This window comes from Tamandua tetradactyla, chromosome 7 (assembly GCF_023851605.1).
Source record: "Tamandua tetradactyla isolate mTamTet1 chromosome 7, mTamTet1.pri, whole genome shotgun sequence".
Taxonomy (NCBI): Eukaryota; Metazoa; Chordata; class Mammalia; order Pilosa; family Myrmecophagidae; genus Tamandua; species Tamandua tetradactyla.
In genome coordinates, this window is record NC_135333.1 from 27,961,523 (window position 1) to 27,973,783 (window position 12,261).

General features: G+C 51.4%; 1 protein-coding gene across 1 annotated transcript; it reads right to left on the reverse strand.

Moving 5' to 3' along the window:
- Positions 1 to 721: 721 nt before the first annotated feature.
- MB (myoglobin) lies at positions 722 to 12,016 on the reverse strand. The gene is made up of 3 exons (XM_077168670.1): positions 11,831 to 12,016; positions 4,827 to 5,049; positions 722 to 1,385 (listed from the first exon to the last, which is right to left on the reverse strand). Exons 1-3 carry the CDS (start codon positions 11,923 to 11,925, stop codon positions 1,239 to 1,241), a joined length of 465 nt encoding a protein of 154 aa, XP_077024785.1. The 5' UTR covers positions 11,926 to 12,016; the 3' UTR covers positions 722 to 1,238.
- Between the last annotated feature and the right edge of the window lie 245 nt (positions 12,017 to 12,261).

The window sequence follows — 12,261 nt, forward strand, 5'->3', positions numbered from 1 at the left end:
TGCAGCACGGCCAGTAAATGAGCTAGAATGGACATGGCTGTGTCCTGCAGATGAGCTCTGGCTGAGGTGTCTCTGGGGCTTGGGGTGAAGCAGAAACCATGAGGTCAAGCTCCTCACAGCGGGCGCCCCAGCGAGGTTCCTTTACTGGGAGCCACTGGATATTTGTGGTGCCAGGGACATGGGTTTCCCAGAGATGGCTTTTATTAAAAGCAGTCTGGGTGGTGGTCAAGGCCTTCACGGCTTGGGTGCCCAGAGAGCCCACCGTCCCAGCCCCTCTTCCAGGTTCTCTTCTACAGCCTCGGCTCCAGCCTGTTTCCAGGCTGCCGCGCCCTGTGCCTGCGCTTTTTTCTGCATCCTGGCACCAGTACTGCAGACACTGCCACACTCTGCTCAGGAGCCCTGCGCTTGTACATATGCATTTTGTCCCTGGCTTGTGATTGTAAGTTATTCCCCATGTGCCTGTCCTTTCTCTGTGGCCAGAAGGTCAACGTGTGCCAGTCTTGCTGCTTCTCTCTGTCCCCCCAGCTTCCTGCTGTGGTGTCTCTGCTGCCTTTTATGGCCAGTGCTTGACCTCCTGTCCCTCTCCCTCCTCCCCCGTTGCCCTCCCCCGGGGGCCGCTCTGCACACGGTACCGTGGTCCACCTTCCTGCTAGTTCTCCATTCCTCTCGGGGCCCCATTCACTTGTTCCAGGGGGTGAGAAACGCCAGGCAGAGACAGAGCTGTTGCAGGGTCTTTTATTAAATCCAAGTGAGTCACCCCGCTAACTGAGAAGGCACACAGATTCCAGACACCCCAACGCCTCCCTTGGACTGCGCGCAGCTGTTGCGCCCTGCCCAGACCTCCTTCCCACCGCAGGGGGCCATTCCGCTACCTCCAGGGGCGGGCGATGGATTTGGGGTTAAAGGTGAGAGTGAGGGTTGTGGGTCATGCTTTAGAGGATGGAGGGTCGAATTGGATGGGGATATGGGCAAGAGGAGGATTAAGTGTAATCCAAACTCTGCAGGCCACAGTGGGTGGTGGTACTCGCGAGCAAAGGGCGGAACTTCTGGGCGCTCCCAAGGGGCCGAACCTCCACGGGGAGCCCCGCCCCTGCCCCTACACCTCTCCTTCCCGCCTCTCAGTCACAAAGCAGACACTCAAAACCAAACTCTACATTGCTACATCAGCCTCAGCCCCTGCCCTCCCCTGGGTGCTGGGTCCCAGGGGCGTGAGGACGGGGTGGGGGGCCGTCAGGGGCCTAGCCCTGGAACCCCAGCTCCTTGTACTTGGCGGCGATGTCATTTCGGAACAGCTCCAAAGCCTTGCGCATGGCCCCCTGGGCGTCGGCGCCGAAGTCCCCGGCGTGCTTGCTCTGCAGAACCTGGATGATGGCTTCCGAGATGAACTGCAGGGAGGGAGAAAGAGGGGTGCTGGGCACTTCGGGGGGCCAGCCAAGAGTCAGATGGGAGACAGACGCATCCCGCCTTCTCCTGATGTTCACTGAGCCTGGATTAACTCCGTCAGCCCACAACCCTGTGAGACAGGCACCTCCCCGCTTTACAGAGGGGGAGACTGAGGCACAGAGGTTAAGCCATGCGGCCAAGGTTTTACAGCCAGGAAGGGACAGAGCTGGGATTTGAACCCAGGTGGGTGGGCTCCAGAGCCCAGGCTGTGACCCACCACCTTCCTCTGCTACTGCTGCTCCGGGGGTGGGCCCTGACCAGGTTGCTAGGCGACCAGGCAAGAAGGGGACGGCCAACATGGGGGCAGCAGGAAAAGTGGGAAAGGCTCAGGTTCCATGATTTTATCCAGATTTTGCAAACAGAAAGTCTAGAAGCTGCTTCCTGCATGTGTTTAATTTTTGCAGTTAATGATTTAGAATGATTATTGCTTCAAATGCCTGATTTGGGGGGCAGATATCCTATCTTCAGTGCCAAGCACAGAGCTGGTGCTTAGAAATATTGGTGGCAAAGAGGGATAGAAAGGGCTAAGGCTATGGCTCGTCCCTGGCACTGAGACTTCAGATCAGTCTCCTCATCGCCGTTTTAATGCCCACAGGAAAACGGAGGCGATAAAATCCAGAACAAGGGGCTGCTTAAAGGGTTGGAAGACCTCGTGGAGGTAAAAACACCACTGGGCTTTTTTTGAAGGTTGATCAAGATTTGATCCCAGCCGCAGCCCTGGCAGGGGACGGCAGAGCTGGACTCTGATCCCAGGGAATTGCATGGACAAATGATTGCCAGAGCCAGGGACAGGGGTAGTGGCTGGACCAGAGTTGAGTTCTCCATTTTCTCAGGGTGCCCGGGTGCAAGTGATGCAAAGTGGGGTGGAACGGGGGTGGGGTAGGCATGCACATTCCCAGGGGGCCTCGAGCAAGTGACAATGCCCGGTGAATACCCTTTTGGCTGGGAAACAGAGACAGCTGCACAAACACCTAACTTTGGGCATTGATTTGACATCTAAGTTAATTCTTTCTTTCATAAATGAAGCAAAATAAATCAGGAGTATAGGGGTGCCAAGGAACCAGCCCTGCTCCTGGAGAACTGGGAAGACTGATCTCAATGTGTGATTTGCCTGTCAAATAGGGGCAAATGTTTTATAATATAATATAATATAATTAATATAATGACCCACTACCCTCCCCCCAGCTTGGACTTTCCCAAGTCTGTGACAGAGCCACTGACGTCTAGAAAATTGTCTAACGAGGCAGCTGCATAACTGAGGCAAGAAAATCCCCTTAGCACCCACTACCCATCACTGTGGGCCTGTCAATCACTAAGGAAAAAATATCTGTCACACAAGTGAGATGGAGAGATTTCTTATGAAGAGCACAGAAGAAGTTTCCATAGTGAGGGGAAAGAGCAGACATTTGGGTTCTATCTCAATTTTTTTTGCACCCGATTTTGCTTTTCATATTAAACTTGATTGACGAAGACCAGATTCAAGTGCACTAACTAGTGGCTCATTTGTCTTCAAGCCTCAGTTTCCCCATCCCTAGAGAAGGGATTAGGGATTCAAATTTTACTGTGCTCCCAACCACATGCCGCTGGAGTGCAGAAATGGGAGAGAGCCAGTTTCTGCCCTTGAGGAGCTTGCGTTTCAGCAGAGGAGCCAGCTGTGTAATGAAATAAATTACAATACAGCCCAGTGGGGACTCTGATAAGGGGAGGGTACAGTGCTGTGGGTTGTTGACAGATGGAGCAACTGACTGCCTGTGTACTGGGGAAGCTGAAACAGAGGAGGTGGCAGATGAGCGGGGCAGTGGAGGATGAGCAGGGATTTGCCGAGAGAAGACAAGGGAGGGCAGGGAGCACAGCACCCAGTGGGCCCGCCTTGTCACGTCTGTGACTATGGTGAGGCTGAGAGGGTTGGGTGGGTGGGACTGCTTGTGTGGGGTGGTGGGTGGGGTAGGGCGAGTGCAGGAGGTGAGGCTGAAGAGGAGTGTTGGTGATAGTTGCTGATGGGAAATACTGTGCCATCAGGGATTAAGAGCTTGGGCCCCAGGGTACTATAGATCTGATAGCGCATCCTGACTTATTAGCTGTGTGACCTCAGGCCAGCTACGAAGCTCTCTGAACCCCCAGTTTCCAAATCTGTAAAATGGAGATGAGAATGGTAGGTGTCTGCCAGGGGTAGATGCTGTTAATTACCTATCCAATACCCTCCCTCTCCTCCTTCTGCCTTGGAAGCAAAACCTGGCTTTATCTGGGTGGTAATAGATTACATTTCCCTGCTTCCCTGAAGATGGGTGTGGCCTTTTAACTAAGCTCTGGCCAATGACATGTAAATGAAATTTATTGGATGAACTTTCTGGTGAAACTTCTTAAAAGAGTTCTTTCCTGTCCTCTTTCTGCTTCATGTTTGGACTATAGACCAGATGACTGGAGCTGTAGCAGCCATTTTGAGCCATGAGGCAACCTTGAGAATGGACATCACACACTAAACCTGGCAGCATAGAAAGACAGAGTCTGTAGCACCACCATGCCAGCTCTGAATTCCCTACCTCTGAATTTCTTTTATGTAATAGGAAAAAGAAGACATTAAATGCAATTCCTAACCTCACGCAATTGTAAAAATTCCATGGAGGTGAGCCAGGTAAATACTTACATAGCTATAACTGGTGGCTGTCACTCTTATCTTCATCCTTATTCCTGTACCAGCCTTCCTGCTGCTTCCACCTCTGGTGAATGCACCTTATCTCTATAGCCCTTTATCTCCTGGCTCCCTCATTGTTTCCTCTCCCAAAATCTTCTTTCATTGATTATAGAGACAGGACCTTATGCTCAGGCTCCCTCAGGCACACCCAACTTCCTAGCCCATCTCAGGAGGTTCAGATCAATTGCTTGTGTCTGGGACATCTGAGGCTCTGTCTCTTCATCTGTGCAGATGCTGGAACCAATGAAACCAGCCTCCTGCACCCCCATCAGAGATTTGAGCCACAGCCCCTGAGCTCCTGTCACGTGAGTCCTGTATGTTGCAGACTCCACTTCACACAAGATTAGGAGCTGGGATTCTGGAGAAATAGGGACCTGATTTGGAATCCTGGCTCTGCCATCTGCTACCTCGGTGACCACGGACAAGCTACTTAACCTTTCTGTGCCTCGGTTTCCTTGGATAATGGCAGATTGCAGGTTGTGTAGCCTGCAGTCTCCCCTTCTTCCTTGGTAGCGGGGTACTAATTCTATCTGGGGGAGAAATATGCTCACTTTCAGTGAACCCAGGAAAGTGGGGCACAGAGAGGAAGTGTCGTACTCAACATCACCCAGCCAGGCAGCGGCCGAGCTGGGGCTTGAGCCCAAATCTCAACCCCTCCATTTCCCCATCCGCTCCCCTCCCTGCCTCTTACCTCCAGGTATTTGATGGGGATCTTGTGCTTGGTGGCGTGGGACTGGGCCAGGGGCTTGATCTCCGCCTCGTGCTGCCCCTTCTTCTTGAGGACGCCCCCCAGGGCAGTGAGCACGGTGATGCCGTGCTTTTTCAGGTCCTCAGAGGCCTTCATCTCGTCCTCTGACTTCAGGTGCTTGAACTTGTCGAACTTCTCCAGGGTCTCAGGATGGCCCTTAAAGAGCCTGCGGGCACAAGAAGCCTGGTGTCAGATGAGGGACTGTGCGGTGGAGGCTGGGGGCAGCCAGGGTCGCGTTCAAGTCTTGGCTTCCCTGCGCCCCAGCTGTGTGACCTTGGGCAACTTGCTCCACCTCTCTGTGCCTCAGGTTGCTCATCTAAGGAACAGGGATAAAGATAATCCCTACCACATGGACGCGTTGCGAGGGGTAAATGAGTGCCCATGCTAGGGGCCAGCAGGGTGGCTGGCACATAATCAGCAGTATATGAAGGCTGGCTATTCTTATTACAATTGGCATCATCACCATCTTCTTTTCGTTGTTACTGGGGAGGGCCAGAAAGGAACAGGGCGTCTCTGTATTGCACGCTGGCCTCACCCCATTTTTTTCTCTTCCCCGTTAGGAATGTAGATAACAGAGTGACATCGTGGGTGGGACAGGAAAGGGGCAGAAACACTGGAACCAAAGAACTCTGTATTTATGGCGCTCCTTCTGTGTGCCAGGCCTTGTGCTGACCTGCACACCTGCGCTTCTCTTTAGGGTCGTTGATATCAGCCCCGTTTAGTGGATGAGGAAACAGAGGCTCCAAGGTGTGAAGTCACTGGCTCAGTACAAGGCTGCTACACAAGGCAGCCAAACCCTGAAATCTGGTCCGAGGGACTCAAAAAGTAGTCCATGTTGGGGATGAGGCTCTCTCCTACCTGCGGGAGCCATTCAGCTCCACAGCGATTCCCAGGTACAAAAAGCTCTTGCTTATTTTGGACTCAGGATCTACGCTCTGCACCATCCAAGCCTCTCATTGCACAGGTGGTGGAAAGCTCCGGTGGGCAACCTGACCTACAGAGACCCAGCCCCCGCCCCTGCCAGGCTCCCAGTGAACTGGTGGCAGAGGGATTCAGCCTGTGTCCCTGAGGCAGCTCCTTCCAGCCAGGGACCTCAGTCCTTCCTTCTCTGAAAAGGTGGGTATTGGTGAAAGGGAATCACAGCCACCCCTGGTGGGCATGTTGTCCCCATTTCACTAGTGGCAAGGAAGACCACAGAGGCAGATGACTTGCCCAGGGTCACACGGCCGGTCAGGGTGGAGGCCAAATCTCACCCAAGATCAGATGGCTCCTTAACTCTTGCTTTCTCCCTTGTGCTGCGCCCCAAAATGTTTGGCAGGGGTGACTGTGTCTGCCTGGGGCTTTCTCTCCTCCTGTCTAAATAGCTCCAGTTCCTCAAAATGTTTCTCTTTGCGGTCTCCAGGCTCCACAGCACCCTTATAACCTGACGATGGACATACTCCAGTTTGTGCCCAGAGGCGCGGTGCCCAGAAGTGGTCACAAGTAGCCCCCAGGTCCTCATGCCACCACCTCAGGGTCCTGTGGGGAGGAAGTCCAGAGACCAGGATCCTGAGCTTCTCTTCCTACAACCTGAGACTGAGTTCATGTTTTTAAGAGCTATCTCCCTCAATTGTCTCCTCTTAAGCTTGTGGTCAACTAAAGCCCCCAGCTCTTCTTCATGGGAGCTGCCATATCTTCTCATTGTATGGGCAGCTCATGATTTGTAGCCATGTGCAGAACACTGCATTTCCCCCTTCCTACTTTCAGTTCCCAGTTCCAGGCTCAATCAGTCTGACTGGGACCTTGGATAGGGTTCAGGAAGGGGGAATAGAGATGGTATCTGAATTTTGTAGCAGACAGCACTGGCCTGGAGCCAGAAGCTCACACTTACAGAGCACTTAGGAAGGATCCAGTATTCTAAGTGCTTTGTGTGTATTAACCCATTGAATCACCAGCCAGCCCTGCGAGGCAGGTACTGTCACTACCTGCATGCATTCTCAGCCCAGGACGCTGAGAGGTGAGGCCTCTTGCCCAAGCTCACACAGCTGATGCCAAGACAGAACCTTTATTGCAGTTCTTTTAATGACAGAGCCCTGCGCTTCCCTTCTCCCTCCTTCCTTGGGTACAGGGAAAGTACATGCAGGTACTTGACTAAAGACAAACATGAGCTTCTTTCCTTTTCCACTGGGCTCTGGAGAAGGGGCAAGGAAGAGATGAAAGGGCTTTCGAGGTTCTGACCCAGGGGGCTTGGGGCTGTGCTGCGCCTGAGGCTGCGTGCTCTGGCCAGGACACAGGCGATACTGTGAGAAGTGGGTCACCACTATTGTCCACATGGACCACAGGAGCCTGGGGGTGGAGGGGCTTTAAGATATGCACAGCCAGACCTCTCCTCCACTTCCACAAGTCTCACCACACAAAGAAACAGTCTCAATGGCATTCACAGGCATTTACTATTTTATTGCTAAGCAAATCTCCGGTCTGAAAGCTGGCTAAGTCCAACTTCTCACATATACACACGGACACACACCAATGCACACTTTGCTAAATATGGTAAAGGTAAAACTAATAAACACTTATGTGGCACTTACTTTGTGTTCAAAGCACTTTACATATGTTGACATTTAAAAAGTGTTATGAGGTGGGTACAGACAAGGAAACAGAGCTATAGACGATTAAGTAACTTGCTATGGTCTCAACCTAGACAGTCCAGGGGCATGTGTATATTCCGGATAACTATTTATATGTGTTATTTTTACCCATTGACACTTACATGCACACCTGATGCACACAAAGAAACGTGCGAGTGGACACACACGTGTGTTCTCACAGATGTGTATGCAGTTCACATGTGCACATATAGTCATGTATGCATACACATGCACACGGAAACTCACCTTCAGGCACTGTGCATACACCTCCATGCAGACACACACACGCTATCACACCCCATGTACATGGACAGGGAGCCGTCCCTTTCCCCAGGAGCTTATCCCTGAGCACTCAGATCTGTCCAAAGCCAGGCCCAATGTCACCACCTTACCCCGGGACCCTGTCCAAAGCCTCGTGCGTCACTGGCAGCTTGTCTCTGGCACCTTTCACCCAAAGGTCTCCAAGCTCCTGACTATTATTATCTGGCGACAATGATCCCTGCACTCCTGCCTGACAGATGCAAGGCCTGGCACCCACAGGTGGGACACTGGGAGGGGACTGTCTGGGATAAAGAGGCCAAGAACCTGGGATCCAAGATAGCTGGGGTGCTTAGACACCCCCGCCTCGATGTCTGAAGAAATAATATGGGTCAGAGAATTATGGGAACTGGCTTCTAGGCCCAGCTCTGTCTCCGATGTTCTGTGTTATTGAGGAAGTCAGTCTCCCTGTCTGGGTCTTGGCTGACCCCTCTGTAAACCAAAAGGATTCATCTAGATGATTTCTTAGCCTCCAAATTCTAAAACCTAACTCCCGCCTTATCCTCTATGTTCAGGCACTGGACAGCCAGAGTGGGAGTCCAGATTTATTTTTAAACAGTTCAGAAGGGTAGGGCCAAATAATTCTCCACCACATCGTTCTGGCACAACACAGCTGCCCAAACTTTTCCCCAAGTCCTGCAGCTGGGATCCCTGAGGGAAGTCACAGAAGGCCACCCCACTCCTGCACCCTTGCATTTGCCTGACAGCAGCACCCAGGAATATGAGCAGACAGAAACCTCTCAATGTTGTAGAAATGAGCAGGGGGCGTCTGTTCGAGTGTTTCAGAAACCCTCACTTCCCTGGCATTTGAATCTTCATTCTCATTGTCCATCTGCCCCATTTATCAGGCAGGCCTCCAGGCAAGCCAGACAGAAAAGAGATGATTTCCCTGCTGTCCTCTAAATAGGACAATCAGCCACATGGAGGACTGGGCTCTCTCTCAGACCCTTCTTTTTTCTAGAACAAAAGAAACAGGGTGAGGATAGGGACTCATCTCTAGTGTGGCAAGATTGAGGGGCAGTATAGTGGTCAAGCGCTGCACCCAAGCTGCCTGGATTCGAATTCCCATTCCCTTCTTACTTGCTGGGTGGCGTCGGGCAAATCACTCAACCTCTCTGTAAAATGTGGGTGATAATATCTATTTCATAGAGTTGTTGTGAGACTGAAATGAGCTATGTAAAGCACTTCACACAGTGCCTGGCAATCAGCACATACTGTATAAATGTTTGTTATCATCACCATCATCATCATCTCCATCATTGTCATCATCACCTCCATCTTCACTGTCATCATCACCATCACCATCATCACCATCATCACCATCATCATCACTATCATCATCACCATCATCACCATCATCGTCACCATCATTATCACCATCACCATCATTATCACCATCATCGTCATCATCACCATCATCATCGTCATCATCACCATCATCATTACCATCGTCACCACCATCATCACCATCATCACCACCATCATCACCATCGTCACCATCATCACCATCATCATCACCATCATCACCATCGTCACCACCATCACTGCCATCATCATCACAATCACCATCATCACCATCATCATCACCATCACCATCATCACCATCATCATCACCATCATCAACATCATCACCATCATCACCACCAACATCCTCATTAGGAATCTTAGGTTCTGTTTGTAGCTGACATTGGCAGGCTAAGGCTCTCAGGCTCAGGCTCCCTCTCTGTAGCATGAGAAGTACTGGTCATGAGTAATGGTCTTAGACTTTTCACAGCCTCAGAATCCTTTGCTCAAACAAAAGAAGCAAAAATAGATAAAACAGAAAAGGTTTTAGCAAGAGAAGGAAAGGCAGGGAGACCTGCAGCTTGCTCAGCAGACCCCTTTCTCCCCAACCCCAACTCCTGGAGTGGAATCTCTGGCTGATCTTCCAGTGTTCCTATTCTAGAACTTTATGATAATGTGCTTGCAGTGAAGGCCTCAGCATTTTACCAACAACCTCAGCTTAACAGAATTTTCCCTCTTTTATAATCAGAGCAGTGAGAGAAGTAACCTTTCCAAGGTCAGTAAGAAAGTCCAAGTTTAGCATCTGAAACAGCATAAAGAGGCCCCCATGGCAGCCTCTGCAGTCCTGGAGCTAGCCTCCCCCCACCCCACCCAGAAAGGCCAGCCTTCCTGTACCCCAAACACTGAGAGGGCTGCACCCTCTGACATGGTCTATGCCCTTCCTGTGGCCTAAGACGTGGCAGAGCATCAGGGCCTCTGGGGCCTTCCAGGGCCTGCCTTGGAATCAGGTCTCCTCCCTGGCACCTGGCCCCCTGGCAGGCCTCTCTGACCCACACTGGGAAGGGAGGAAATATTTCCCTGATGACATAACACCCTGAGCCTCCTTCAAGATACATAAGTCAACGTCTCGCCTGGAAGCCTCCAGGTCACCTTGGAAAGCCTCCCCTGCCCCCTGCTCTGCAAACTCTGGTCTCCCCCTTAGCCCCCTCACACCCAGCCTCCTCTCCCAAAACAAGGGAGGATCATGAACTTGGAGAATTCCTAGGCATGAGAGTGGGAAGGGATCTCAGAGACCATGTAGGCAAAACTTTCCCTCAAGCAATAAGGAAATAGGACCCAGAGATCGGTGGTGACTTGACCCAGATCACACAGCAAATTGGCTGAGGAGTTGATGCCAATTTGGGGGCTGCCTTTCAGGGATTCGGGGTCTCCTGTCAGGAGACATCTCGTGGGACAGGGCCAGACACAGTCCCAGCAGCCAGCTGACAGAGACAGGAGGAGAAAGACATAAGGGAACACTCCGAAGACACTGGTCAGAATCTGCAGAGAACTTCCACAAGTGTTTGTAGCACTGGCCTCTAAGGGCTCAGACTTCAGATAACTGAGCTTCTCCCCGGGCAGATGGGAGCAGGAAATGGGTGAAGCCCAAGGGAGAGAAAGAGCATCCAAATAGGGAGAGGAAAGTCTGCCCTGGCTCATAAATAAGGAGACGCTCCTCTCTAAGTTAAAGCACCGAGAACAACCCGCTCACCGTGGCAACTCCAAAGCCCACTTTCTCCCTGGGGAAGAAAGGTTGACTCACACCCCGTTAAGCTTTAGACCTGAGCTGGGCCCAAGTCCCAGGGGAGGGTCCAGGAGAAAAAGACCCTTTTTAACCATTTGCACTGGAAGGCTATGGGAATTGAGATTCTATTTACAAGCCATAAGCTATTCTAAAACTTGGGATTGTGTTTTCTTTTCAGAAACCCCTTACTGTAGAAGCCAACAGTACTTGGAGATCATACCATTCCAAGCTCTCAAATTCAGGACATACTCAAGGTTAACGGTTACTAAAGGGTCCCTGTTTGCTGTTTCCTATTATAATCAAAGATCACTAGAGTTGCCTCCGTCTGTAACAGCTACTAACAACTTTGAAGCTCACAATAAGCCAGGGGCAGTGCCAAGTCCCTCACACACAGCATCTTATTTAATTCTCACTTCCACTCTATGATTCAGGCAGTAGGATTCCCCCATTGTACAGGAGAGAGAGTTGAGGCTCAGAAGTTGAGTAACTTCCCATTGGCCACCCAGTTGCCCAATGGTGGAGCCAGATCTTGAGTCAGCTCTGTCTCACCTTGAAGGCCATGTCTAAGCCATGACAGTTTACAGACTATTTAATGGGCTTGTGGCTTTGGGGACATGGGGACATCCTAATTGTTCTCATCCTTTAAGTGAGGTGGCTGGACAAGCCCTCAGAGGGCCTTGTTAGCACTGACTATTCTAGAATTCCTCTTGGTGGGCTCTAGGTACCCAGAGTTTGATCCTCAAGCTTTCCTCAGTTTTTTTTTCCTGACTCCAATTCCTGACACGTCAAGGCAAAAGAGAACCGAACAAGGCCTTTAACAGCCTCAACTGATGCAGCCAACTGGTCAACCCCAGAGCAAACTTTCTACCTTGCCTCTGAGTACCTTTGGCCTTTAGGGGATGGGGGATGGGAACAATGAGGTCTCTTCCTTTTACCTGATGAGGACGTCCTGTCCATGGCTGGGGATGTCAGCCTCCACCTTGCCCCAGATGTTCAACACCAATTGCCATTCCCCATCGCTGAGCCCCATGGTGCGGTCTGAAGAAGACAAAAAAGAGCAAGTGCAGACTGACTTGTGACTCTGGACCTGACAGCTGGGGTCTGGGGCTGGCCTGGCCCCAAAGGGGTTTTATACCTTCCCCGGATGCCTGACATGGATCACTTGATGATTTACTCACTCTTCTCCACCCCTTTCTCTCTCTCTCTCTCTCTCTCTCATCCAGAGGTCTAATCTTTTCCTTTCTCTAGCCCTCACATGGAAGCTATTTTGGGGCAGAGGCCATTGTGGGGAGGTAGGACAACTCAGGCCATGGGGGGGGGGGGTATAGGGAGGAGATTGGACCACAGTCGGGGCATTCAGAAGCCA

Coding starts and splice junctions, on each gene's coding strand:
- MB (XM_077168670.1), bottom strand. CDS start 11,925: ATGGGGCTCAGCGATGGGGAATGGCAATTGGTGTTGAACATCTGGGGC. Junction 5,050..11,830: donor GGACAGGACGTCCTCATCAG/GTAAAAGGAAGA, acceptor TTGTGCCCGCAG/GCTCTTTAAGGGCCATCCTG. Junction 1,386..4,826: donor TCCCCATCAAATACCTGGAG/GTAAGAGGCAGG, acceptor CCCTCCCTGCAG/TTCATCTCGGAAGCCATCAT.